This window comes from Ranitomeya variabilis, chromosome 4 (assembly GCF_051348905.1).
Source record: "Ranitomeya variabilis isolate aRanVar5 chromosome 4, aRanVar5.hap1, whole genome shotgun sequence".
Taxonomy (NCBI): Eukaryota; Metazoa; Chordata; class Amphibia; order Anura; family Dendrobatidae; genus Ranitomeya; species Ranitomeya variabilis.
This window is the reverse complement of record NC_135235.1, coordinates 130,332,202-130,358,004: the sequence shown is the minus strand read 5'-3', so window position 1 is coordinate 130,358,004 and position 25,803 is coordinate 130,332,202. Positions and strand designations below refer to the sequence as shown.

The 25,803-nt window shown below is 42.6% G+C and overlaps 1 protein-coding gene across 6 annotated transcripts in view; it reads right to left on the bottom strand.

Moving 5' to 3' along the window:
- Positions 1–1,466: 1,466 nt before the first annotated feature.
- The window catches only part of USP54 (ubiquitin specific peptidase 54), a 142,521-nt gene continuing 118,184 nt past the window's right edge, over positions 1,467–25,803 (bottom strand). For 4 of the 6 annotated variants that reach the window (XM_077259260.1, XM_077259262.1, XM_077259263.1 and 1 more), the window contains 7 exons: positions 21,693–21,812; positions 18,989–19,178; positions 16,198–17,606; positions 13,889–14,007; positions 8,028–8,168; positions 5,888–6,056; positions 1,467–3,408 (listed from right to left, as the gene is read on the bottom strand). In XM_077259260.1, coding sequence (XP_077115375.1) covers positions 2,774–3,408; positions 5,888–6,056; positions 8,028–8,168; positions 13,889–14,007; positions 16,198–17,606; positions 18,989–19,178; positions 21,693–21,812 — 2,783 coding nt within the window. In that variant the 3' untranslated portion in view covers positions 1,467–2,773. The remainder of the gene's footprint in view (positions 3,409–5,887; positions 6,057–8,027; positions 8,169–13,888; positions 14,008–16,197; positions 17,607–18,988; positions 19,179–21,692; positions 21,813–25,803) is intronic. The other 2 variants (XR_013214531.1, XM_077259264.1) reach the window with 2 other exon arrangements.

The window sequence follows — 25,803 nt, the reverse complement described above, 5'->3', positions numbered from 1 at the left end:
CACAGGCCTCTTCGCCGCTTGTCTAATTATTGATCTCCTTCTTTGGCATTTCAGTTTAGGTGGACAGACATTTTTTGGTAGGTTTGCAGTTGTGCCATACGCCTTCCATTTTTGGATGATGGATTGAACAGTGCTCCGTTAGATTTCAGAGCTTTTGCTATATTATTCTTTAAAAAAATTAATCGTGCTTTACTCTTCCCTACAACTTTATCACTGACCTATCTGGTGTGTTCCTTGAACCCTAATGTTGTCACACAAACCTCTGGGACCTTCACAGAACAACTGTAGTTATACTGGGAATAAATTACACACAGGTGGACTCAATTTACTAGTTATGTGACTTCTGGAGGCAATTGGTCATTCAGGATTTTATTCAGCCATAGGAGTCTAGAGGGGGATGAAAAGAAATGCACATCACAGTTTTCAGATATATACTCATGTATAAGCTGAGTTTTTCAGCACATTTTTTGTGCTGAAAACCCCTTGGCTTACACACGAGTCACGGTACAGAAAGCCAGCAGGGAAGGGGGGTCCCCGGAGCAGCGGGTGCCAGTAGCCGGCGCACACATCATACTCACTTACCTGTGCGCCCTCAGTGCTGGCACTGCATCTCGTTCCGGCCGCCGGCGTCTGCAGCTCTTCCTGCCGAGCGATCACGTGGTACCGCTCATGAAGGTAATGAATATGGACGTGTCTCCATTCCCATAGGCGTGGAGCGCATATTCATTACCTTAATGAGCGGTACGTGATCGCACAGCAGGAAGAGATGCAGGCAGGCGCCGGAACGAGATGAATTGCCAGCACCGAGGGCGCGCAGGTAGGAGAGTATGAGGTTATGTTTTTTCAATAGGAAACATGCACACAGGGGTAGGGGATAAGGAGGCATGTATACAGGGACGGAACAGGGGAGGTATGCAGACAGGGGCAGGGACGGGGAGGCATGCATACAATGACAGGGATAGGGACGGGGAGGCATTCATACCAGGCATTCCTTGTGGTCTTCGGTGGAAGCAGTCAAACTGGCAGCATGTAAACAATCTGTAGACTTTACTGGCATCAGTGTTGAGTCATGATGCCAGCAGTACAGCACAAGACCGCTGGACCACCAAAGTGTCTACACTAGATCAGTAGCGGTTAAAAAAAAAAAAAAAAATGAGCGACATTCGCTGCCCTTACCTTACTTTTTATATTTAGAAACTTGATACACTAGCTCAAATATTAAAAAGGTCTGAGGACATGAGGCCTAGGCTGGAGTCACTTGCATGCACAGGGCGCCACTTTACTAACGTGAGCTCACCTGTACAATGCACACTGTCATGATACAACACACTCACAACCCATTTACCACTGACCTCTCCTTTAATAGACATACAGCAAGATATTTTTTTGATCAGCGCTCACATTTTCAGACAAGAACACATATTCTTAAGTTATAGAATGAAAGAAAAAAAAACAGATCAGATTCATTTTAATAGAACTATTTTATATATTTATTTGAAAAATACTTACAAAAGCAAATGTTTTGACACTAAAATATTTAATTTATCCTCTAGCTGTTAACATCAGTGGGTTTAAGCATGCAGTGATAACAGTCATCTGTTATGAACTTGCTACAATTACTGGAGAGAAGGAAAAAGGGGTGGGCAGGGCATTCTTCAATAACGTGGCATTGCCCCCCCTCCTCTCCCACCTCCCTTACAGTAGTCAAGATTTGTGCTTAACTATCTGCATGGTTAATGCTGGGTTTGCCTTTCTACTAATACTTACAGTCCCGTGACTGCACGCTGTTTTTTTTTTGTATAGAGTGCCACTGTAAGACCAACTGCCTGAGCGCAGGGTCTTAGCACAGTTTTCTCTCTGCCAGTGGTTAACAAATCCCTTTTCTGGCAGCAAAAGCTATTAAGGTAAATTTAAGGAAGGACCGACTATACTATACACCCTGTAGAATTGCAGTCCATGGGTAAATTAAACAGATATGGACCTTTGGTCGCATAGATGCCAAAAGGAATCCAACACATAACAAAAAAAAATGGTCTGCTTACTCTAAGGATCACCACTGCAACATAACTATTGCTAACTGAAGCAGGGTCTGAAAGAGCAAAGGCAATGGTTCCCAAAATACTTGGGGTGCAGCCACGATGGAGCCGAAAACCACACACCGACATACGGTTTTATTGCAAATTGCTGTAGCTTTCAAATTTATTATAAGTGTCCTTATGGTTTACAATTGCTGTATATCTGCAAAGTTGTGTGGCCAATATCAATCAGTATGTAAAACGCACATTGGTGCTCGCGGTCAGCTCGGCGTGGCCTTACCCCCAGGTTTTACTCCTTACCGAGTAGTTGATAAACACCCTGTACACATTAATGCTCTCTTTTTAAGCATATTATTGCTAAATGAGCACCATACTGACAAGGTAGGAAATGAGCAGTTGTTCTCACGGTTTGTTAAGTGGAAGAATGATTTGTCAGCAATTCCCACACCTGAAGGAGATGTGAGCTTGTAGAGTATGGACGTCTGCTAGCTCTGATGTTACTTCATTGCAAAGCCCTCCTGCACCAGTTGGGCAATCTAAAATAGTAATTACGATTCCAAATCTTGACCAAACATCTAGCACAAAGGGACTTTCCACAGGCTTATAGGTGTTAAGACAAGACTGGCGATCACACTACGAACAAATAACCTTTGCGTTACAAGACTTGGATCAAAAGTATAAGATGCAAATCTGGCAGCTTCTGTAGGCAGGCATTCTGGACAGCTATACAAACACATTTACCTCCCATTTCTAGGTAAGGCAGATGTACCCCTCCAGCTGGCTGCACCAAACATGTCAGAGGCAGATGAATAGGTCCGATGTGGAGAATATGCTGGATGTGGCCTCCATCCACTCATTTGAGGGGCAAAACTGTTCTGTCTCCAGTCCTCCTCTGGTGGCATGTCTACTCTCCTAGGACCTTGCACTCTAGATTGTGGAGCAAAAGCTTTTGACAACACATCTCCTCTACCCATGGAAGAGCTACGTGGCATACTCAAGGTGCTGTACTCTGTAGATGGTGATGGTCTGCGGTTCATCTTATAGGCCTCATAACCCCTGTAACTCGATTCTTGCTGATACAAACCATTTTGTAGTCTTCTGCCTGGTGAGGTAGAATTGACCATGTTTTGGTCGGGTCTGTTCGCCTGCACTGAGTGACCTGACCACTGGTGGTAGGTTGGAATATTATGTTCCATGGTTTCTGGTTGTTGCCAAGAGTCAGGTGAAGACCTCTGTGAGGGGTATTTATTGGAACTGATCTTAGGTGCCCTTGGGAGAGTTGCATAGCTTACTGCCATATCCGAGTGTTCGGTAACTCTGACACTTTCACTCCTGTCAGGCAAAGCCAAAAGCTTTTGGACAGTCGGGTCTCCTAAAGTGAAAAGAGAAAGTACATTTCATCCATTATTTCTATAGACTAAAATAGGTTGCATTCCTTCTCTAATAAGACCAGAGACACAGTACACCAATCCTCTATGGTTCACTATCCAAACCTTTAGGCTGTGTGCACACGTTGCAGACTTTTCGCGTTTATTTCACTATAAAAACGCATACTTTATGCATCCCATCATTTAGAATGCATTCCGCAATTTTTGTGCACATGATGCGTTTTTTTTTCCGCAAAAAAAACCGCATCGTGGTAAAAAACGCAGCATGTTCATTAATTTTGTGGATTTTCCACTATATTATTGCATTGGGAACCTCTGGAAAAATCCGCACAAAAAACACACCAAAAACGTGGTAAAAACACGAGAAAAACACATGCGGATTTCTTGCAGAAAATGTCCTGTTTTGCTCAGGAAATTTCTGCAAGAAATCCTGAACATGTGCACAGAGCCTTAAAATGTAAATGTTTAATATCTAAACAAAAAAAATAATGCTTTACATTACTGCTGAATAGTGTATAAAAGGAACTGACACATGACCCAATGGCTGTAGTTATTCAGTATAGTCTAAGTGGGTACACAAGGATAGTAGTCGCCAATCACAAAAAAGTCAAATCGTGTAGCAAATGGTGCTAAAAACAGCCCGTGTCTTACAGACACTTTTAGTAACTTTTGGTGCTTTGGTAAGTCTACACAAATTGTAAGGAATTGTCTCAACGTTTTCCTACGCCACTCGTTTTACCAATAATACACATCTTTGCTTTTTGGGAATAGTTATCTAAAATATTATATTACCACACATTTACCAAAAATGAACCATCCCTTTAAGTAAAAAGCACTAGAACTATGGCATTCTGCATTTATCCTGTGGCTGCGCTGTAGGGAAACCCCTGCAGATCACAAGAGATTGCTGAGAGTCTTTGCTGCTGGAGCCCTTGTGGTCAGTGCACTTCTGGAGGACTAACAAAAATGGGTTCTTTTATCAAAATAAAATAAAACGAGGAGGCTTGTATTGTTTAAAAATGGAACTTGTTAAATGGAGGCACTCAAATTATTGTTCTCTACTAAAAAGATCTACAATAGGGGAACGTTTGTTGTATGGTCACTGATCACATGGGGCAGACAAACCCAAGCAGCTCTTAAATCCACAGCAATCAAGTTACGTGACATGTTGTGAATGTGGATTAGTGATTCACATTGATTAACATTGGCTGTGTGATAGCTGATCAGGTTCCTGTGGGCTCCCTGTCAAATGGTGTGACGCATCTTTATAATTTTTAAAGTTTTATGTTTAGGAATAAATGCTTACTATAGTCTAACTCAAGATATTCCTGTAAATGTCCTCCAAAATGCTATTTACCTGGAGATATAGCGGTAATCTGCAAGTAAATAGTATCCAAATCATATCCAGCAGGCTTACTGAAACAGCGGCTACAGGGAGAAAATGAAGCTTTATTCTCCCTGCAGCCACTATGCTTCCAGTCATCGGAGCAGTGCAGGGTGAGATTACAGTCCCTGTACACAGGGAGCAAACTGTGATCCCTCCTCAGCACTTTAGCCGCTTACCCTACAGCAAGCGTTGTCTGACAATGTGCTGGGCAGTAATCACAGTGCGCTCAGTGTGTAGTGAGGGGGACTGTAATCGCTCCCTGCACCATCCTAATTGCATCCCTGCAAACCGTTGCTCCAGTAAGCCAGCTACACAGGGCTTAAATAATATTAACCTGCATATAGCTAATACATCCACAGGTAAGGGCGTTTCTGAAGGAGGCAGGTTCCTTTTAGAGTTAGAAACAAAAGTCACATTTAACATCACAGCCACCAGGTGGCCCTTGCTGGCATTAGTATAGCTGCACAAACACAGCTGTATGCCCTTAGGGTGTAAAAATCCATAATAAATACACATAACTGGACATACAAGGAAACTGTAAAGCAAGTTTCAAAATTAGGAGTTGAAGTGCAGCTCCTGCCATTGTAGAAAGATACAAATAACTTGTAGTTGTAGTGTAAGGCCATGTATTTCTTTGCAAATATATTAAGATATACTATTGTTTTGTGTCTACAGCTCTTACACAGGCCTGTGTGTTTCCATGGTGACAGACTACAATCATTACTGCTCTTGTGTTCTCTTGTAGTCAGACTCTCTTCCATCTGTGCCTTCCATCTTTCTAACTTACCAAATGTATGAACTAAACAGAAGGGAACAAATGGAAGGGAGTAATGTTTGTTGGTAATTGGGAGTTATGATTGTGTACAATGCCTGTAAATTGGGGGTAATGTACTACTATAAAACCATCCAAGCATACCCCTCATTAAATATAGGGAAATAAATGAAAAAGCAGAACTAAAGACAGCCAATTCAAGACAGCACAGAGGATATAACAGAAAACAAAAATGGCTTTCAATTAACTAGAACAGTAGCATACAATAGAGAAAAAAACATGCAGGAGGGCTGTGTGCAATTACCTGGTGGTCTGTGTGCCTCACCCACCATGCTGGGCGCCAGAACCTCATGAGATGGGTAGTGCTGGGGTTCATAGGATAAGACAGAAGGATTGTGGGTGTAAGGGTAGGAGGAGGAGCTGTGAGAGCGATGACTGCTGTCCACAAGCGCTTTCCTCTCATTGGATGCCTCCTTTTAACAAATGAAACAGAAAAAAATAAATATATACAGCCATAAACCAGATGGTTAATGTGAAACAGGATAACATTTTGTCAGAGACCAAATACTTGCTTGGGAAAACATGTGGCCAAACATCAAGCAGCATGAACAAGAACCAATATTAACACACTGCCAAAGAAAAGCAGTGTACAGATGGGGGCAATACAACGTGCAGGACCTAAGACAGGACCCACAGCAGTCCGATACCAGTACAAAGAAGCAGTTTACTGCTTAGCTAAGGCTGCACTTTACATAATGACCCCTTATAACCAACCATTTATGGACATTCAGGAACAAAGGAAAATGTGATAGCAAATGGAGATGACCAACCCATGTAGTGCCATGATCAAATACTTATGTAATGGGGCAGCAATGTGGCATCATAGTAAGCATGGCTGCCTAGCAACACTGGAGCTTAAATAAGGCCATTAACACCTGCATGCAGTCTGTGTGCCCTCCCAGGGTCTGTGCGCCCTCCCGTGGTCTGTGCGCCCTCCCGTGGTCTGTGCGCCCTCCCGTGGTCTGTGCGCCCTCCTCGTGGTCTGTGCGCCCTCCTCGTGGTCTGTGCGCCCTCCTCGTGGTCTGTGCGCCCTCCTCGTGGTCTGTGCGCCCTCCTCGTGGTCTGTGCGCCCTCCTCGTGGTCTGTGCGCCCTCCTCGGGGCCTGTGCGCCCTCCCCGGGGCCTGTGCGCCCTCCTCGTGGTCTGTGCACCCTCCCCCAGGTCTGTGCGCCCTCCCCCAGGTCTGTGCGCCCTCCTCGTGGTCTGTGCACCCTCCTCGTGGTCTGTGCACCCTCCCCCAGGTCTGTGCGCCCTCCCCCGGGTCTGTGCGCCCTCCCTCGGTCTGTGCGCCCTCCCACGGTCTGTGCGCCCTCCCCCGGGTCTGTGCGCCCTCCCTCGGTCTGTGCGCCCTCCTAGGGTCTCTTACTCCATTTCAAACAGTTAAATTAGGTTTTGAGGACAGGGATATACGTTTGTGGTGACACTCTCTACGTAATAAACGGAAATAGATTGGCATTATGTAAGCAAGAGGAAAGAAATGTGCCATGATTTGAAGGGGTTGTCTACCATGAGTAAATGTACAGTAAGCTGTGCAGCTTGCAGGATCCCAACGCCGTGTAATGTACACACCACCAGGTTCTGGCTCTGCTTGCTGGTTCCAGTGATCATCACTTGACTAAGTATGAGATTTGCATGTAATCCTAGAGGCTCTGCCACTTTGTAACGTGCGGCTGAGACTCTCGGCGGCACGTGAAAGCAAGCATGAAAGTCGCATACTACTAGCAGTCACATGAAGATCACTGGAACTGGCAAGCAAAGACGAATCCAAAAGGTGTCTACTTTACAAACAGTTACGATTTGGCAAGGTGCACGGCTTCACAAACATTCACTTGGTGTTGACAACCACTCAACAGTCACACTGTGCAATGACGCCTGACAAACATCATTGGCCGAAGGTCTAAAATACAGGGTGTCCCTAAATTCTGGGCACATAATACATTTAATTTCTTGAAAATATTTGTGTGCTTAACATTTTATTCAATTGTAGTATTATATAACTTCTTCAATACGATTTCTCCATCATATGCAAAGCAAAGGTTGATTTCATGTGAACTAGATGTAAAATCCACATTGCAGACAATTTTAGCACATTCATGCTCGTTAATGAGAATTCCTATATGTCCAGACGTTAGGGACACCCTGTACAATGGAGAGAAGAAACTCTTGAGAAAATTGCTAAACTGAGCAAACAAGAGTGAAGGTAGCAGGAAAGTAAGGAACAGGAGTCTGCTGGTTAGATAAGCAGAGAAATTAGTAATCGCCATAAGATCTATCCATGACTTTTCACACGGTGCCACATTTTTAATCTGTTTAGGCTTAGTGGTCTGTGATACATTAATATGGTTTCCGACTGTTGACAACATTAATCAAGTTGTTACTACTTACAAAACTGTGAGAAGAGACCAGAGTCTCTTCTCTGCTAGAGATGACAGTCCCACTGAGGCTCCTTGCCAGCCGCCGGAAGTTCTCTGCACTGTACAGCTCGTCTTCCTCAGACCTCCTGCTCTGGTCCCTGCCATGAGTGACCTGCAGGTGCACACACAATTTGGCAGGAATGCCTATAATATATAGCACCAATTACACTGCCACATACTCCTAGCTATCCAAGTCAAATTCTCATTGCCCATAATATTTCAGGGCACAAAAAGTATCCCAAATGATGGGATACCCGGGGTTGAGGTCCAATTACAAGGAGTAATAATCATTTCAATTAATAAGAGTGCTCAATCTCAATCATCTGCAGTTGATTGGATCAGTTAGGATGCCTCCAAAATATTGCTGTTGGTGCAAATTGCCTGAGTAACTAGAGGACGTGCTGCCGACAACATGCATGCTGCATAGGGACTGACCGATCAGATGACCCATCACTCTGCCCCCATACCCTTGGATCAGCCTTCTATTATGGATAGAAGTCTGCCTGTCTAAATGGACGACTATACTTCCTAAAAAGTAACTTCACCATGTCCAAACACATTTGTTCTTACATTAGAAAAAGGGAACAATGGAACTGTAATTATTTTAGATTTTAGCCTTAAAAGGGTTGTCCACTACATTTCCATATATGACCGGTTACTATTGCAAGGCTGGTGAAGGTCTGTCCTCCCGGCATCCCTACTGATCAGCTATCATCACCTCTGTTGGCAGCCGGATGTAAACAGTGTACAGAACAGCTGATCTGTCCATGGAGCTGTGCTGCACGCCGAGTACATCCAGCCATCACAGGAAGTAATAGCAGCCGATCAGCGAGGATACCAATCCCCATCTATCTTGTACTGATGTCCTTTAAAAGGGAACAGGTCAGCAGTTTTGGCCAACATAAGTTACAGCCATCACCTTTCAGGGCTTATATACAGCATTCTATAATCCTGGAAGAACTGAAAACTAACTTATTATACTCACCTGTGGGGCAGTGCAGTCCGCTATTCGGACCGGACCGCAGGTAAGCATAATAAAAGTAACTTTTCTTCTCTTCCAGGTCGGGTTGGGTGCAGATATACAGCATTATAGAATGCTGTATGTAAGCCCTGAAAGGTGATGGCTGGATCTCATATCGTCCAAACCTGGTGACAGGTTATTAAAGTTAACCTATATGGCTCCTATCACTTATTCTGTGCATATTCTATATGGAGCCTATGTGCAGAGTTTTGATTAAGTTTAGAGTGTGAGAAGAAACCCACCAATGATAGAGAATTTGGACTGAGTCCCAATGGGATCAGTAATGATGTCTGTAATGCGCTGTGGAATATGACGGCGATATACAAATAAAATAAATATATAAGTATCTAATACCCGTCTAATTTCTTCCTTCATTGCTTATTTGTCACACCTAAATGGGTTTTCTAGGATTAGAAAATGTGTTTTGTTCCGAAAAGTGCCATGTCCAATTCGGACACTTCAGCTGACTCTCATTTAAGTGAATAGAGTATAACCGCTATATGGGGCACAGCCAATGGACAGACATGGATCTGAGTCTGGGACTTTAAGTGATCTGATGGTACATACAAGTCTTACTAACCCAAAGCATTACTCATGGTCAGTGGACCACAATCTATCAGACCGTGCCTCTGACTTATTATTGGCTAGGTCTATCTTTGCAACTCTATAATCGCTATGTATCTATAATTAAGAGGCTTTGCCATAGATAAACTTATTCCTCCTATTTTTTTGCACCTAAGCACCTCCATGGTAGTGGTTCCTTGATATTAATCAGCATCACCAGGAGAAAGCTGTCAATCAGCGGTGAGAGGGATGGGGAAAAACATGGAGGATTTCAGAGCCCATGAACATCATTGAGTTCGCCTCACCATGCAGCCAATGAACAGAGTTTATGGAAACTATCGCATATTTACAAGTGACACGGGACTATTATCAAGGTATTGGTCCTTACTTGATAAATACCTTTTAGAGCAAAATCTGTTCTTGCTGATGTATGACATGAATCTCCAAATAGGTCTGAGTGATATTACTTTTTACTCCTTAACTGTGCAAAATAAGCAATAAAAAGGCATCTGGGAGCCGGGAGATACTTTTATTTTTAGTGAGCAGCACTTTATTTTATGTTTATTTTATAAGGAAATCTTTTAACTGTCAACTTGTAGCACAGTCAATTGCTTAGCAGCAAAAGTCGCCATCATGGAATAAGGGTTAGTATTTAGGCAGAGAGCAAGAACAGTATGTACAGTATACAGAGCAAATATGTTCTCTATACTTATTAATATAGAAACAAGCGCATGGAAGAAGATAGGAAGAATCTGGAAAACAACCAGCAAGAGATTTCTATGGTTTGTCAGATCGACCTACTTACCCTGTGAAATACACAATGATCTGTATTTTGGTGTAACAGATATAAGGCCACATGAAAAGGCTCGAAAACTGTGCAAAATCATGCTGGTTGAGGTTGTTTTTTATAATTGTTAATGTTTTTGCTACCTCATCTGAGAGCTGCCTGATGTAGGCAAAGAGAAGCTGAATCCAATGATGTATCACTTACATTACTGGGTGCCGCCGCTCTGACACAATCATAGTTTTAGATTTAGCAATGAAGCAGGGCTAAGAAAGCTAATCCCGCCCTCACCAGGCTCTGTATACACAAATGTCCATAGACAGTGAGCTGCCTGCCACAGGAGGGGGAGTGTCAGGCCAAGAGGCACGTGCTGCTGTGTCAAAGCAATGATAAGCTCCTGGTGGTAAAACAATCATTGCAAGCAAACATAAGAGAGGCATCACTGAGATCTGTGTTTTAATCCGTACAACATGTTGTCTTCAGCTTACATAGCAAACGCCTGCTGACAGATTCCCTTTAAATACTACACAATCTTTCAGGCATACAGCACTTTTACTCGCAAAGATCGGAAAACTGTCCTCCTTTGCTCTAGTGCAGTAACTGAGAAATGACCAGGTATACACAGGACAATCTTGGCATAGATATACAAACACCCCACCAGCTCATATTTTTATCAATTATCTCAAATCAGTCTAATTTTGATTCCACACACAATTCCGCATTTTGTTCTTTTCTTTTATAAAAGAACAATCCATCAAATGACGGTGACTAAATATAACATGACGTGGATGGCATATAGCAAAGATGTGCAGCACATAGCACTACTCGCCATACTGATACAACGTTTCGCAGATAAGCCCCTTCCTCAGATAATAAATATTGAAAGAAAACCATCACGAATGGTGCTGGGAGATGTCCTGATTCACATACAGCAGTCCCTGTAGTATTATAGAAGGGTCTTTGCTTATACTATTGTTGGACGCATGCAGCAATATGAGCAATAATAAAATTGCTTGTAGTAAATGCTTTACCTATTGTTGTATAGCCATGTTCCCCCAGCACTACCCGACACCCCTAACTGCACTTAAATATATATGTATTTAATGAACAAAATTATGGTTTTGCAGTAATGTTATCGGAAATAATGACTTGACTGCACTTTATAAATGAACCTAATGAACTAAAGGGAATCTGTCACCACATTTGACCTATCTAAACTATGAATATGGGCGTACAGATTATAGACTGCTGGAAAAACTCACCCCTGTAAGAATCATATCAGATGCCTTATTGCTGATAAATCCTCTTATTTTATATAAATGGCCTCTTCCAAGCTATGGGGAGGACGCTGCCTGGAAGATAACTATGCCTCCAGAGATTATTTTACATTAAGGGGGAGTTACCAGTGAGGCGTGTAATGGTTACCAGTGTGATATGTGATGGCCGCTCTCTGCTCTGCTGATGTCACTGCAGAGCTGTGTGTGATTATACCTGACACATCTGCAGGTTCCTCTCAGCTTCCAGCTCACAGGCAGACAGGGTTGAGCGTTTGTTGCAATTCAGCAGAGCTCAGAGAGCTGCAAAAAAATGTGTTTGCAAGAATACAAATTTAATATTTCTCCTTTTCTGTGTTAGTTACTTGCCTCCCACTGGTAACTGCCCCTTCTATTTAACCCCTTCATGATCGATGACGTATAGTTACATCATCGGCCGTGTGTCCCTACCTCAGAGCCGAAGCATGCATCTTTTCCCACAACTGATCGCTGATTTAATCACATGGGCAGGACTTGAGAGCCACACACAGCTGATAACCAGTTAAATACCGCCATCAGCTACTGATATCAGCATTTAACAGGAATTGGCTGAAAGCAGATCACAAGTCCCGCCCATGTGATCACAATGGGTTGTCATCACGATCCCCATAGCCATTGTTCATAGGAGATCGTGATTTTTGCTATATATAGTAGTGATGAAGCCCTGCTAGGTTTAGCACAGGCCACCGGAAGATCACCGCTTCAAGGCTCCTAAGGGTACTACTGAACACAATAAAAAAAACAAAAAAAAAACCAAACAAAAAAAAAAAATATGTAAAATATTGAAAAGAAACAAAAAACAGTTCCAATTACCCCCCCCCCCCTTTTTTTTGCCCCATTAAAAGTAGAACAATTTAAAAGAAAAATTTAAAAAAACAACATGATATATTTGGTATTCCTGAGTTCAGAAATGTCCTATCAAAATATAAAGTTAAATAATCTGATCGATAAACGATGTAACGAGAAAAAAAAACAGCCAATTATGTTTTTTTTGCTTGCCGCTACACTGCAATAAAATGCGATCAAAAAATTGTATCTACCCCAAAATAATATCAATAAAAAAGTCAGTTATGGCCACAAAAAATAAGCCCTCACCTAACCCCAGATCCCAAAAAATGGAAAAGCTACAAGCCCTGGTAAATGGTGACAAACGCAAAAACTTTTTTCATTCATACTTCAGAATTTTTTTTCCACTAGTTAAATAAAAAATAACCTATACATGTTTGGTATAGGAAAGATATTGACAGCTCAGTTTGACCATATAGTGAACATATTAAATAAAAAACCCAAAAAACAATTGTGGTATTGTACTTTTTATGGAATTTTTGGTATTTTTTTTCCTCTTTTCCATAACACTATGTGGTAAAAGCAATGGTGTCATCCAAAAGTACAACTCATCCCGCAGAAAAAAAACCCTCATACAGCTATATTAATGGAAAAAACAAACAAAAAAAACTATGGCTCCTGGAAGAAGGAAAGAAACGAAAGAAAAAATGAAAAAAAAGCCTGGGGGGTGAAGGGATTAAAATAAGCTCTGGAGGCAGATTTTTCTTTCTGGCAACATTCTGCCCAGAGCCTGGAAGAGGTCATTTACATAAAATTATAAAAGATGATTTCTCAACAACAAGGCATCAATGAAACACACAGGTATCACTCTCCTTAGCAGTCTATAACCTGTATGCCCATATTAATAGTTTACATAGGTCAAGTGTGGCGACAGATTCCCTTTAATGCCAAAAACCTTTAAGGCTGCATTCGTACATCAGTGTGACACATCTAGTGCCCTTCATTTTTAATCTTGGATAGCAAAAATGTATCCGAGTCTCCAGTCTGTCATACTCAGAGAAGGTCCTATTCTCATCCGTTTCGCAGATCAGACTTGTCTGTTAAAATCTAAAGGGAATTTGTATAAAATACGGAAAACATTCTTTGTACGTCACTTTTACAACCGAGGATCTTCCATTTTTAAATAATCAATTGCAAAGAGTCCATGCGTAAAGAAAAGTTCAGACAGTGAGTCTACCTGCTTCAGTGGCAACACTGACACGGATGTGTAAATGCAGGCTTACATGTTCGGTGATGGCCACACGTGGATTACAGTAGCACAACTAGCGGCTCTAAGCCTAATATTAGGTTTGTTTCCTACATACCTTAGACACAGGTGAATGTGTGGTTCCACAGAGACTGCGTTCTATCTCAGCTGTCGGTGTTCTTGACAAACCTCTACCGGCAGCATGCTGCATTTTTCTCGTAGATGTGTTGTCCAAACCTTTTGGAAAAAATTTTTTGAGAAAAATCAAAACAAAAAAATATACTGAACTATTCACAATTATGCGTATATAAAGCACTTACTGCAAGCAGGTCCGCCATCAGGTTACTACTGCCGTATGGGGCCCGCACTGAGCCCCCACTACAGGATTCTGCCGATTCAGTAACTGAACATGCGTCCTCGGACTAAAGTTCAGTTAAAATCTATTGCCGTGCAGGAAAGCTTTCCGCACAGACGGCAATAGTTAACAGCCATAAGCCAATCACAGGCCGGCAGCTGACATAGGTACGTACGTCATTGTCATCCGCCGTCACCTCCGTGACTCAGACAACGCTGGACCACAGTCAGGTAAGGATAAACTTTTTGTTGTTAAAGCTGCACTATGAGGGCAGTTTGGAGATACAAGGGGTCAGGAATGGGAGAACACATGGGGCCAGGAACAAGACATATGGGGTCCAGAATGGGAGGACACGTGGGAGCAGGATGTGGAACGTTTTTACTGTAGGGGCTGATTAAGGGATATTACTCCTCCTGTGATGCATTTTATTTTTGAGGATACTGTTTTCAGTGGGGGGGGGGGTCATGTTACTGTACAGCGCAACACTGTCAATCTTTTTCTTTATCTGGCGTAGTGCAGAAGTTTGGGTAAAATTGGGGAATGTGCTCTAGATAACTTATTTTCTTCAGAGAAGACCTGGCTGGAAGAAGTGATGGTGGTTTGTGCTGGATGAAGAGGGAAAGCGAAGATGAAGGACTTAAACTAGAGACGTAACTGGTGAGTCAATGCATTACCTGTACACTTACACTATATAGTATATACAGAAACCCTGTGTATAATGTCACTGGTGATCATGGCATTAGCTGCACACTGACACTATTTACAGAGCTCCTGTGTATAATGTCACTGGTGATCACTGTATTACCTGTGCAGTGACACTAAATACAAAGCTCCTGTGTATTACCTGTACACACACACTATTATACAGAGCTCTTATGCATAATATACCCGGTGATCACTGGATTACCTGTATACTATATACAGAGCTCCTGGGTACAATGTCACCGGGGATCCCTGTATTACCTGTACACTTACACTATACACTGAATACTATGTACAGAGCTCCTGTGTATAATGGCACTTATATTAATATTTGTATTGTGTTTTTTTTTCTTAATGATCAGTATTGTAGTATTCGGTCACTATGTAGTGGCAATATGTGGTCTGGTCATGGTGTGGCGGTATGTGGTATTATTGTTCATTTAAAAAAATGTATGTGACTGATTCCCTTAAGGACAAATATACCTAAAAAGAGTATTGGATATTTTAAGAAATGATTAATAGGTTACAGTAGAGTAGGGCCCTGCCAAAAGAGTCTATCTTGTCATGGTGGCGGCTTAAAAAAATCTTTTGGCTAAAACAAAAGCTGCTGACTATGTACAGTACAGACCAAAAGTTTGGACACACCTTTTCATTTAAAGATTTTTCTGTATTTTCAAGACTATGAAAATTGTACATTCACACTGAAGGCATCAAAACTATGAATTAACACATGTGGAATTATATACTTAACAAAAAAGTGTGAAACAACTGAAATTAAGTATATAATTCCACATGTTCATAGTTTTCATGCCTTCAGTGTGAATGTACAATTTTCATAGTCATGAAAATACAGAAAAATCTTTAAATGAAAAGGTGTGTCCAAACTTTTGGTCTGTACTGAATGTGAACTGGTGTTCGATGGGAACTACTAGTGAGTGATTGAGGACGTGGTGCATAAGTAGACTTTTTCCAAGAGTAGGTGGTGGTACTGTGGAAGGTTCGAGGGATGGAGGCAGGGCAGAGTCTGAAGGGGGCCTGAAAATTTTGCAAGTATGGGGCCCTGAAATTCCTGGTGGCAGCTATGATTGCAAATGAGCATCAAAGTATGCATATTTCCTTTGTGGACTAAAGCCTTACATGAACTTGCTTTTTATGCAACACCCAATACTAAATCGTAGAAGGTGGTTTGGGTTTTCTGGTGCCACGTGTGTATAAATGGGTTTTACGTCAATACCATACTTTTTCACATATTGAATTTAGCAAAGCTTGCACACTTAAAAAGTATAATTTGGCTGACATAAAACAACCTGCGATGGCCTAATGGATTTCATAGATTGAAAACAAAGTGCTTAATAGACATTTCCACTTACATGGTTTTCCGAATGTCTGTCTGGAGTTCTCAGGTCTCCACTGCAGAGTCCTGCTGCCTGCACAAGTCTGAAGGCTGTTGTTATACAAGGTATTCAATTCTGAAACATCATGCTCAAATTCCTGCTTCCACTCCTGCCGGAGATCAATTGAGCTCTTTGATAAGCCATACCTTACAGACTTTCGATTCGAGGAGAAACTTGGACGAAGATGGTGTTCCATATCTGTGTCATCCACTTGGGCATTATAATATCTGCTAACACTATCAACCCACTGGTTCATGGGCACAGAGGCTGGCAAATGCACCGTGCTTCCAAATTTCACCTTTTTCTCAGTTTTGTGATAAAACTTGCCACGGTTAACACTGTCAGCCATGTCTTCTGGAAGAACTTCCTTAATTGACATGGCATTATGGCTGTTTAGATGGTTAATACTGGATCCATTTATATTACATGACCCATCTTCGGAATCTGGAGAAGTACTTGCTTGATCCGTGCTGACAGATTTATTCTCTTGCATGACTTGAGGCTGTGAACCAGATTCGGTTTCGAAAAGGTTCACTGAATCGTGTATATGCCCCACTGGTGAAGACTTCTGTTCAGAGTTGTCTATTCCAGTAAAATTCACGCCAAAACTGCTTCTCTTTGGTGAGCCCCCCTGTAGCCTCTGGAACTGTTCTGCGAGAGAACGCACCAACCCTTTACTCTTAGGCGCCTCAACTTTGCTAGTCTCAAAGATGTTCAAGTCACATTGTTTGTCTAGTAAATTGTCCTGACTGTTAGTTTTTGAGGAGACGTTAACAGGATGAACATTAACACCGTTTGTAACAGTTGGAGAGACTGGTGGGACAATGCAAGAACCAACCTTATCTTCACTTGTATGGATTTCTGTACTGACAGATTTGTTACAATGGCTGGGTTGGTTATTTTTATCTGGAGACTGTACTTGTGTCCGACGTGCCCAGGGAAACAACAATGATGGCAAAGAACCAGATTTAATGCCATGGAGTTTCATCTTCCGAACAGGTAGCGGACCGTCTTTAGCTTCATGCTCCTCAGTCACCTTACTGTTATTAGGGCTTCCAGCAGTTGCTCGATTGCTTTTTGGGTTTTTGATTTGTAGGTCCGGACTACAATCATCCACTCTCAAAATGTTATCAACTGTGCTCTGTGTAGGAGTTGAGGCACTCTCTGGGGAACTAGGACCTGAAGGACCACGGTAGTTAGAAAATGTTTTGCTACATGGGCAATGTTCAGAAGCTGATAAGCCGGAAGACTCAGAAGACGATGGAAGCAAGTCATGGCTAGAAGCAAACGGGTGTGGTAATGGAGTGGATGTGAAGTCCTCCTTTGTGGTCGTCTCTGCCATTACCTGACGGTTCACTGAAACTTTGTCCGAGATAGCCTGGTCACTGCAAGGAGGTGAGATAGCATTTGCCAAATTATTTGAAATTTAATTAAAAGGAAATTTACGGTAGTCTAATTATGAAAAATATATAAATTATGGGCATCTGCCAACACGAAAAAAAAAAACCTTAATATTTTCTTTGGTACCTTAGTCATACAGGAGTTAATTACATGCACAATTTATTTATACCATGTGGCAGAATGTACCAAAATGTCTGCAAAATACATATTTTTCATATTTCAGACAGGTAAAACGTGCATTTGATGCAAATCGAAAATGACAGTACGTCACAAATGTAAAAATCAGTTAAGCACTTACAAAATCAACAAATGCAAGTTTAAGCCGCAATGGAATCAATGCAGAAGAACAAATATGAACTTCTCCAATGTATTAGCTTGGAAGGCTTCTGGTCTCTTCGCACAGAATATTTACTTTCTCTATACATGAATTAATTTCAATACTTGGAATGGCTAAATAACACTGCTGAAAAGATGGTTTATGTATGGAGATCTATACTTTGATGCTTTTCCGTCCAAACAATAGGTTTCAACTCAAAGGAAGACTATACCTCAAAAACAAAATAAAAAACTCTAGCGTATAATGATCAGCGCAGCAGGGAGAAATGAAAATGGTTTTGTTCTTTTTTTTTTTTTTAGTGACCCAATGCATCCATAATAAAAATGAAGCAACTTTGCAAAATTATCTACAACTCCTATGAAGAAATTGTCAATCCCCGTAGGACTCTGATCCCATAGCCATACCCCATCTGTCCTCTACTGCTTGTTTATCTATGTTAGCAAGATGTAAGGACAGATGAAAAAGAGATCCGCTTACATAGGGTTTGACAGATCTGCAATGGAGAAGTAAACACAAAATAATAGGGTCAATCAAGATCATTTGCAAAGTGGTTCATTTCCCCAGAGTCCATTGTCTTGGTCGTTAAACATGAAGTTCATCTTACACTGAGTTCACACATGGTGTCGCCACATTAAACCACCGGACAACAAAAATCAAAGGGATTTTGACAAAGTTCACATCATGTGCAGTTACTCTGCAGTTTGCAATGAATTTCGTCCATTATAATGCAGAGAATGAAAATCAAGTTGAAATTTGCAGGTAACAGATGCTAATTTTTTTGAGGATTTTGCAGCCGATTATTTATGTTGTGTGTGAACTCAGCCTAAGGACTAAGTATACTTTCCCGCTGCTTTTTAATAACTATAGAGTTGGCAGCAGACAGGGTGGCACTAATACAGGACCCCATGTTGATCAATATACAGTCAGTTTTTATTTTATATATAGTATTCCTTTAAATGATGTCTAAGTCAAGTTAAGAGCAACAGTTCTCGAATTCATTCCTAGTTAAGGAAGGTTCATGGCAGCTACCTTGTAGATTGGTTTATAGCTCCCCCTTGTGGAGAGGGGTAAGCTGGTGGCAGCGGTTGAGGAACTGTCGGCAGCAGCATGCGGTCCTGAAGAGTCCGTGCCTTTCGTAAACACATTTGCAACTTCTTATCTGCTAGGGCTCTGCAGTGTGTGCTAGATCTGGCATCATGCATGGCAAGTCTGAATTTAGCTAAAATGCAAAAGAAAACATAGCAGAAACAAATGCACGCACACAAACCAAAAGAATAAAAAATAGGATGCCAAAAAGAGCATAACATGGAATCATGCAATACAGAGGGGAAACAAAACATAATGCATCCTAAGAGTTATCAACAATGCACATGTATGTAAGCAATGCGCCCTGAGCATGTTAGCGGAGCCATCAAAGCTGGGATGAAAGAGCGGCAGCAGGAACAGGCTCAGCTAACTGCACACCTTCCAACGCCATCACCTTTCCTACAGAAATTACCCCACATCAGTTATAGAGAATACTGGGGATCTGCTATTAAATCTAGGATTTGGTACAAACTGGACGTGCGGAGGTAATAGGAGAAAGTGCAGCAGATGGTTATTAGACGGTGCAGTAATGGAGGATTAGATAATAGTCTATATTACGTGTTGCTACTTTTATTAATTATATTATGCTATGTTGAGTGATGATGTTTATAATCATTTAGCTACTGTATCTCTTATTTTTATATTTGACCTATAAGGGTAGAAGGGTGGAGCATACGAGTGGGTAAGTGCATGTACCCACATACTGTACTGTATAGACAGTAGAGAAATGTGTGTGCTTCATGGAAGCAGGAATAAATGGAAGTCGGTCTCCAGGAATTGATGGAATATACCCCACAAACCAGAGGGTAAGGAGAGAGATGCATACAAAGCAGGGGATTGTTACCACCCAACATCTGCGGCACACACATCTCTACTTTCAGCTCCTGTGTAAACAGCAGAAACCCACGTTACAGTATGGAGCCGGACGGCCATAGGTAGCCTCACCTACTATATTCATCTCGTCATGGCGTCACATGGCCTGCAAAGGGCTGATAACGACACAGATCCCTGCGCTCGTCAAATATTAGGGTTTATTTTTTTTATTAATGGAGCACAAAAGGCAGCAATTTATTTTACCGTATTAGGCACTCGGGAGGCATTAATCAATTTTAAGGGGGCACTCAGTGGGCATTACATCTGACAAAGCGACTCCCAGGGCATTATAACCTTCAAAATGGAAATGGTTACTGTCTAGATAGCCAAAAAGGGCTTTAACTCTACGTGGGGCTATAAAAGAGGCACTATTAGTGCCTTGTTTGTGCTTCCATGCAGTTTGAGGGGCACTATTACTGTATGGGGACACTGAAAAATCAGCATTACTCTGAGAAGCACAAAGCAGGCACTTCTGTTAGGGTACGAACAGCAATGAGGCACTATTACTACTTGTGGTACAATATGGAGCATTATCTGTTGGCATTGTTCACTTTAGGGGCACTTTTGGCTTCAGGCTCGCCGTATGGAAGGCAATATTTTTGGGAGTAATTATAGAAGGGTATTATTGAGAAGTACAATATTTGGGGGAACTGTGCTAGAGAGCAGGTGTAGTAATAGGGTTACAAGAGGCAGCAACAAGCACAGATTTGGGAGTAGCAACAAGAAGCGAATTGAGAAAAGGTAGAGAGGGTAGGAGAAAAGTGAGGAGTCAAACTGGTCTCTGTAGACAAGAGTCCGGGCTACAAGAAGTCAACGGTCAGATGGATTAGAAAGAAAATGTGAATGACTACAATCAGAAAGGACAGCTCCTGTGTGTCAGTGAGCGGATAAATGCCTCCTCTGTGTATAATGGCCTCTTACAGGATTTCCCTCTAATGATACGAGATGACTCTGCTATGCTACACAGCAAAGCCGAGAAGTGACTTATAGGAACACAAAGCAAAAGGGTACTTGTGTAAGCTAGAATATTTCAAGATTTGCTTTTGTTGAAAGTCAAATAGAAATAAATAAATAAAACACACAAAAAATGTTGTAATAAGAACCGGATTTAAAAGTCCTAATAAACCCGATGGAAGACACCCAACTTTATCCCTTTACCCGTTTGCTGCTGTTTGTTGAGAACAGGGATCAGGTATATTCATTCCCATGGCAGATGGACTACTACTACCAGAACAGCCTGAAAGTGGCTTATTTCCCTCTACCCATTGAAAGAAACATGCATGTTCAAGGAATAATCGGAGTACAGCTTCAACATGTCCCAGCATTTTAGATTGCCTAATATCAGGGGCATTAATGTCACTCTGGGCTCAAAATCCCAATGTATTTAGCCAAGAAACTGAACAATGCATGACCTTCAACGGGGAGGAAAAGTAATTAAAGTGTCCATTCTGATCCATGCTACACGCAGATGAAAGAGATGCTTTGTTACACTTGTCACATACGTAAAAAAGAAAAAAAAAATTGGAACCAAGAGCACTGTTTCCACACTGCAAAGTCTCTTGTAGAAATGCGGGCAAAAGCAACAAAAGCTGGAAGAAAGCAATGAAGTATTTTTTTTTTTATTTGAGTTAACAGCAATTTGCAAGATTGTGTTGGAATAGAGAGACAAAGGTCACCTTCCACAGCCAATAGCTGAGCCACACAATGTTAGGCATGCCATGTTAGACGATACAGAACTGAAAGCGGAGAGAAGCCTTGGTTAGGAGTTACTTACACATAGCTTCATTACACAGTGCCAAAGCCGTAGTGTAATCTCCGTTCTGCTCCAGCCTCATGGATTGCTCAAAGACAGAGTCTGCCTCCTGCACGGATCGCTCAAAGCTGTCACTCCTCCCTGCAATAGCCACACAATTCTACAGATCTTAATGGCTTCTTATACGGCGTACATCAAAATCTAACACCTTCCACCAGATCTTCTATGGTTGCTAGGACCACAAGGAGCTTCTACCATTGCCCATACCGTTTGCCTGGCAACTGCAGTACGTACAGCTAAGGTTGTCAGAGGAGCTTGTGCCAGTCACAATAGAGGATACCGCCTGCCAAGTACCACTGACACCGGCATTGTGGTGCTAGCAATTAAAGAAAACAAATGGTTGTTGTGAATGCGGCTTATACAGCCCTGAACATCCACTCACCAGGTCTCAAAATACTGGCTTTGTCCAGGTATAATGTCAGACACCACAGTAAGGCACAGGACGGTGTATGAAATAGGCTCCAAAAACATGTTAACACAGTATGTACATGACTTTCTATCATTCGATTTTGCAATTAAAAACTATATTACACTGGCATTTTACAAAAGACAACATAAACCTACAAAAATCAACTTCATGGGTTAAAACAAATGCATCTACTAATGCATGCTGCCCAAACAACGCTGCAGCCTTACAGAGAAAACACAGTTACAGGGGCAGTAGGGGACAAGGCAGGACTAGTCACAGAGGCATGCCCGCCCGGCTGGTGGGGATTTCACTCCATGACTTGTCACTTCATCCCTGGTCGCGCTTTCAACTAGGTTTCTCCTTGAAATGCTGCAGCGTTTCCGAGTAAAATATTGATGCTTATAAGCAGGAGAGGCTCCCGGATTTATGCTGCCCAAAAGTCAGGCAGAATTAAAGGGAATCTGTCACCACTTTTTTTGGGATATCAGGTAAAAACATCATTCAATTCAGTGTCCCCTATGCATTGTAACAGTACTTTTGATACCCCTTGACTCCCCACCTATGATCCATAAATACAGTTTTTTACCCTTCGCCACGACAGCACCCCACATGAGAGAGGGATCCGCCCATAGGAACAGGAAACCTACAGAATAAAAGGAGGCGTCCCCTCTCCTCCTCAGTTTAGGTTTCCTGTTCCTATAGGAATCCCTGCTTATCTACAGATGAAGAGGATTCCTGGGCCATGCATCCGCCTGTGTCGGTTCTGTGGGAACGGCAGTGGCTGCGGTTCCAGAAGCAGCAGCGGGGGAGCCCCTGCTTGCAGCCTCCCCCCTCGTCTGATCAGCTATCCGTGGTCCGGGTCCGGTCACTGCTGGTCCGCCCGGCTCCATGAGGACGCGCGCACGCTGCAGCAGCCGGCTTTATTATCTCCGGCCGCCACATGGTGAGAGAGAGTGGCACGTCTAACCCGGAAGTCGCCGGAGCACTTCCGGGTTGGGTCCGGGGAGGCAGGAGATTCGGTGCCAGACTCAAAAGCAGCGCTGACGCCGGACCGGTGTGTGCGAGTATGGCTTCACCGGCCGACGAAGCGCACCTGCCTGCAGCAGAACAACGTTCTCCCAGTAAAGAGAGAAGCGCTAGGAGCAGCACTAAGGCTAAGTGCACACGCTGCGGATTCCAATGCGGAATTTTCCGCAGCGGATTTGCAAAATCCGCAGTGAAAAACCGCTGCGGATTTCACTGCGGATTTATCGCGGTTTTTTTTTGCGGTTTCCTCTGCGGGTTTTCACCTGCAGATTTCTATTGGCCCAGGTGGAAACCCGCAGCGGAATCCGCACAAAGAATTGACATGCTGCGGAAAATAAAACGCGGCATTTCCGCGCGTTTTTTTCCGCAGCATGTGCACTGCGGATTTCGTTTCCCATAGGTTTACAGTGTACTGTAAACTCATGGGAAACTGCTGCGGATCCGCAGCTGCGGAAACGCTGCGGATCCGCAGCAAAATCCGCAGCGTGTGCACATACCCTAAGAGTGGTGGTCGCCCCCCCAGAGAAGCGATCCACCACCAAACAGAATACCAAGGATAACTTTCCAAAAAATCCGCCTCCAGAACCGGTCCCTGTCAGCTTCACTGGGTGAGTTTTTAAAATCCTCTTCCTATATGCTGATATATTTTCCTCCTGTAACCCTCTTCCTCTAGACTAAGAAACGGACACACAAGTCCAAGCACAAAGAATGCGCCTTATGTACGCAGCCCCTTCCGGATTCTTATGCTAAAAGGTTGTGCTCAGAATGTATCATGCTAACCTTACGGCAAGAAAATATCCAGCCGAGTTCATCCAAGAATGAAGGGGGGGCTTTGTCTACCTAACAGCAGTATAGACAATTTAGTAAAATCCGTCAGAAGCACAATGGGGTGCCCAGAAGAAAAAGGGAAAAAATCGGCTCAAGACATCATGTTTGCGGGGTTAGGACAGAAAAAATGTAGATCCTTCCCCGTCACACCCACTATTAAAGACCTAATTAAAAAAGAATGGGATAAGCAGAATACAACGGGTTTCCTACCATCATCCTCTAAGAGACGCTATCCCTTCAGCGATGAGGAACTAAATTCCTGGTCAAAGGTGCTAAAAGTTGATGCCGCAGTCACTTCTACTTCTAAACAATCGGTCTTACCAGTAGAGGATTCGGGGGTCCTGACAGACCCTTTAGACCGTAAAGCAGAAGTCTTACTAAAAAGATCGTGGGAAGCTAACACGAGGGCATTCAGGCCAGCTATATCTAGTACCGGCACCGCAAGGTCACTACTAGTGTGGATGGAACAGCTGGAGGAACAAATTAGAGGTAGAACTTCGAGAGAATCAATCTTGCCGAAAATCCCTCTAATAAAAGAAGCGATAGCATTCCTGGCAGATGCTTCTGTGGATTCGCTACGCCTAGCAGCCAGATCAGCCGGCCTAGTGAACACAGCCCGGCGAGCACTCTGGTTGAAAAACTGGAAGGGGGACGCACAGGCAAAAGCAAAACTTTGTGCGATCCCTTGCCAGGGTGAGTTCCTTTTTGGGAAAACATTGGATAATCTCCCATATAAAGCGGGAGAGAGAAAGAAAGGCTTCCCTAATCAATCTCTTCCATCTTACAGGAGAGCCTTTAGAAGATGCCCCTTTACCAGAAACAAACCGTTTGAGACTCAAAGGGAGCGCTGGGAGACAAAGGATCCATAATAAAAAGGTGCTCTGATTAGCGGATCCTATAATACGAAGCGTAGCAAGTACCGCTGACCATGAAGTGGGCGGCAGATTAAAATTTTTCTTTCCTAAATGGAAACAAATAACATCTAGCCAATGGATTCTGGACATTATACAATACGGTTTAAGATTGGAGTTTGGATCAAGAAGGGAAGGGGTTCTATTCCCCTTTATTTTTGATCAATAAACCAGATGGTTCATTCAGAACCATCATAAATCTCAAAAAATTTAATTCTTTTTTGCATAATCATACTTTTAAAATGGAATCCATTGGTTCTACCATCAAACTCTTGTTCTCTAGATGTGTCATGGTGGGGATAGACCTAAAAGATGCCTACTATCATCTTCCCATACATGCCGAACACCAGCGGTACCTAAGGGTAGCAGTCATCCTGGCGGGACAGGTTCGTCACTTTCAATACGTAGCAATGCCCTTTGGGCTTTCAATGACTCCCCGCATCTTCACGAAAGTGATATTAGAAGTGATGGCTCATGTACGCCAACAGGACACTTTAATAATACCCTACCTAGATGATTTTCTAGTAGTAGGAAATTCTATACCTCAATGTAATTCGATTATCTAATACGATCTCGTCCCTACAGGAGTTAGGTTGGATCGTCAACTTCGAAAAGTCCAGGCTGAATCCAGAAACCGTTCAAACATTTCTAGGAATCCAGCTAGACTCAGTAAGTCAGAAATGCTTCCTCCCACAGTCAAAAAGATTCACTATACAATGAAAGGTGTCATGGGCAATGGAAAACCCACACATGACACTAAGGAAAGCTATGTCCTTACTGGGATCATTATCCTCATGTATTCCAGCCGTGCCGTGGGCTCAATTTCATACCCGTCCATTACAGTATGAAGTATTATCGGTTCAGGGAAAAGAGGGACATCTGGAAAAAAAACTAACTC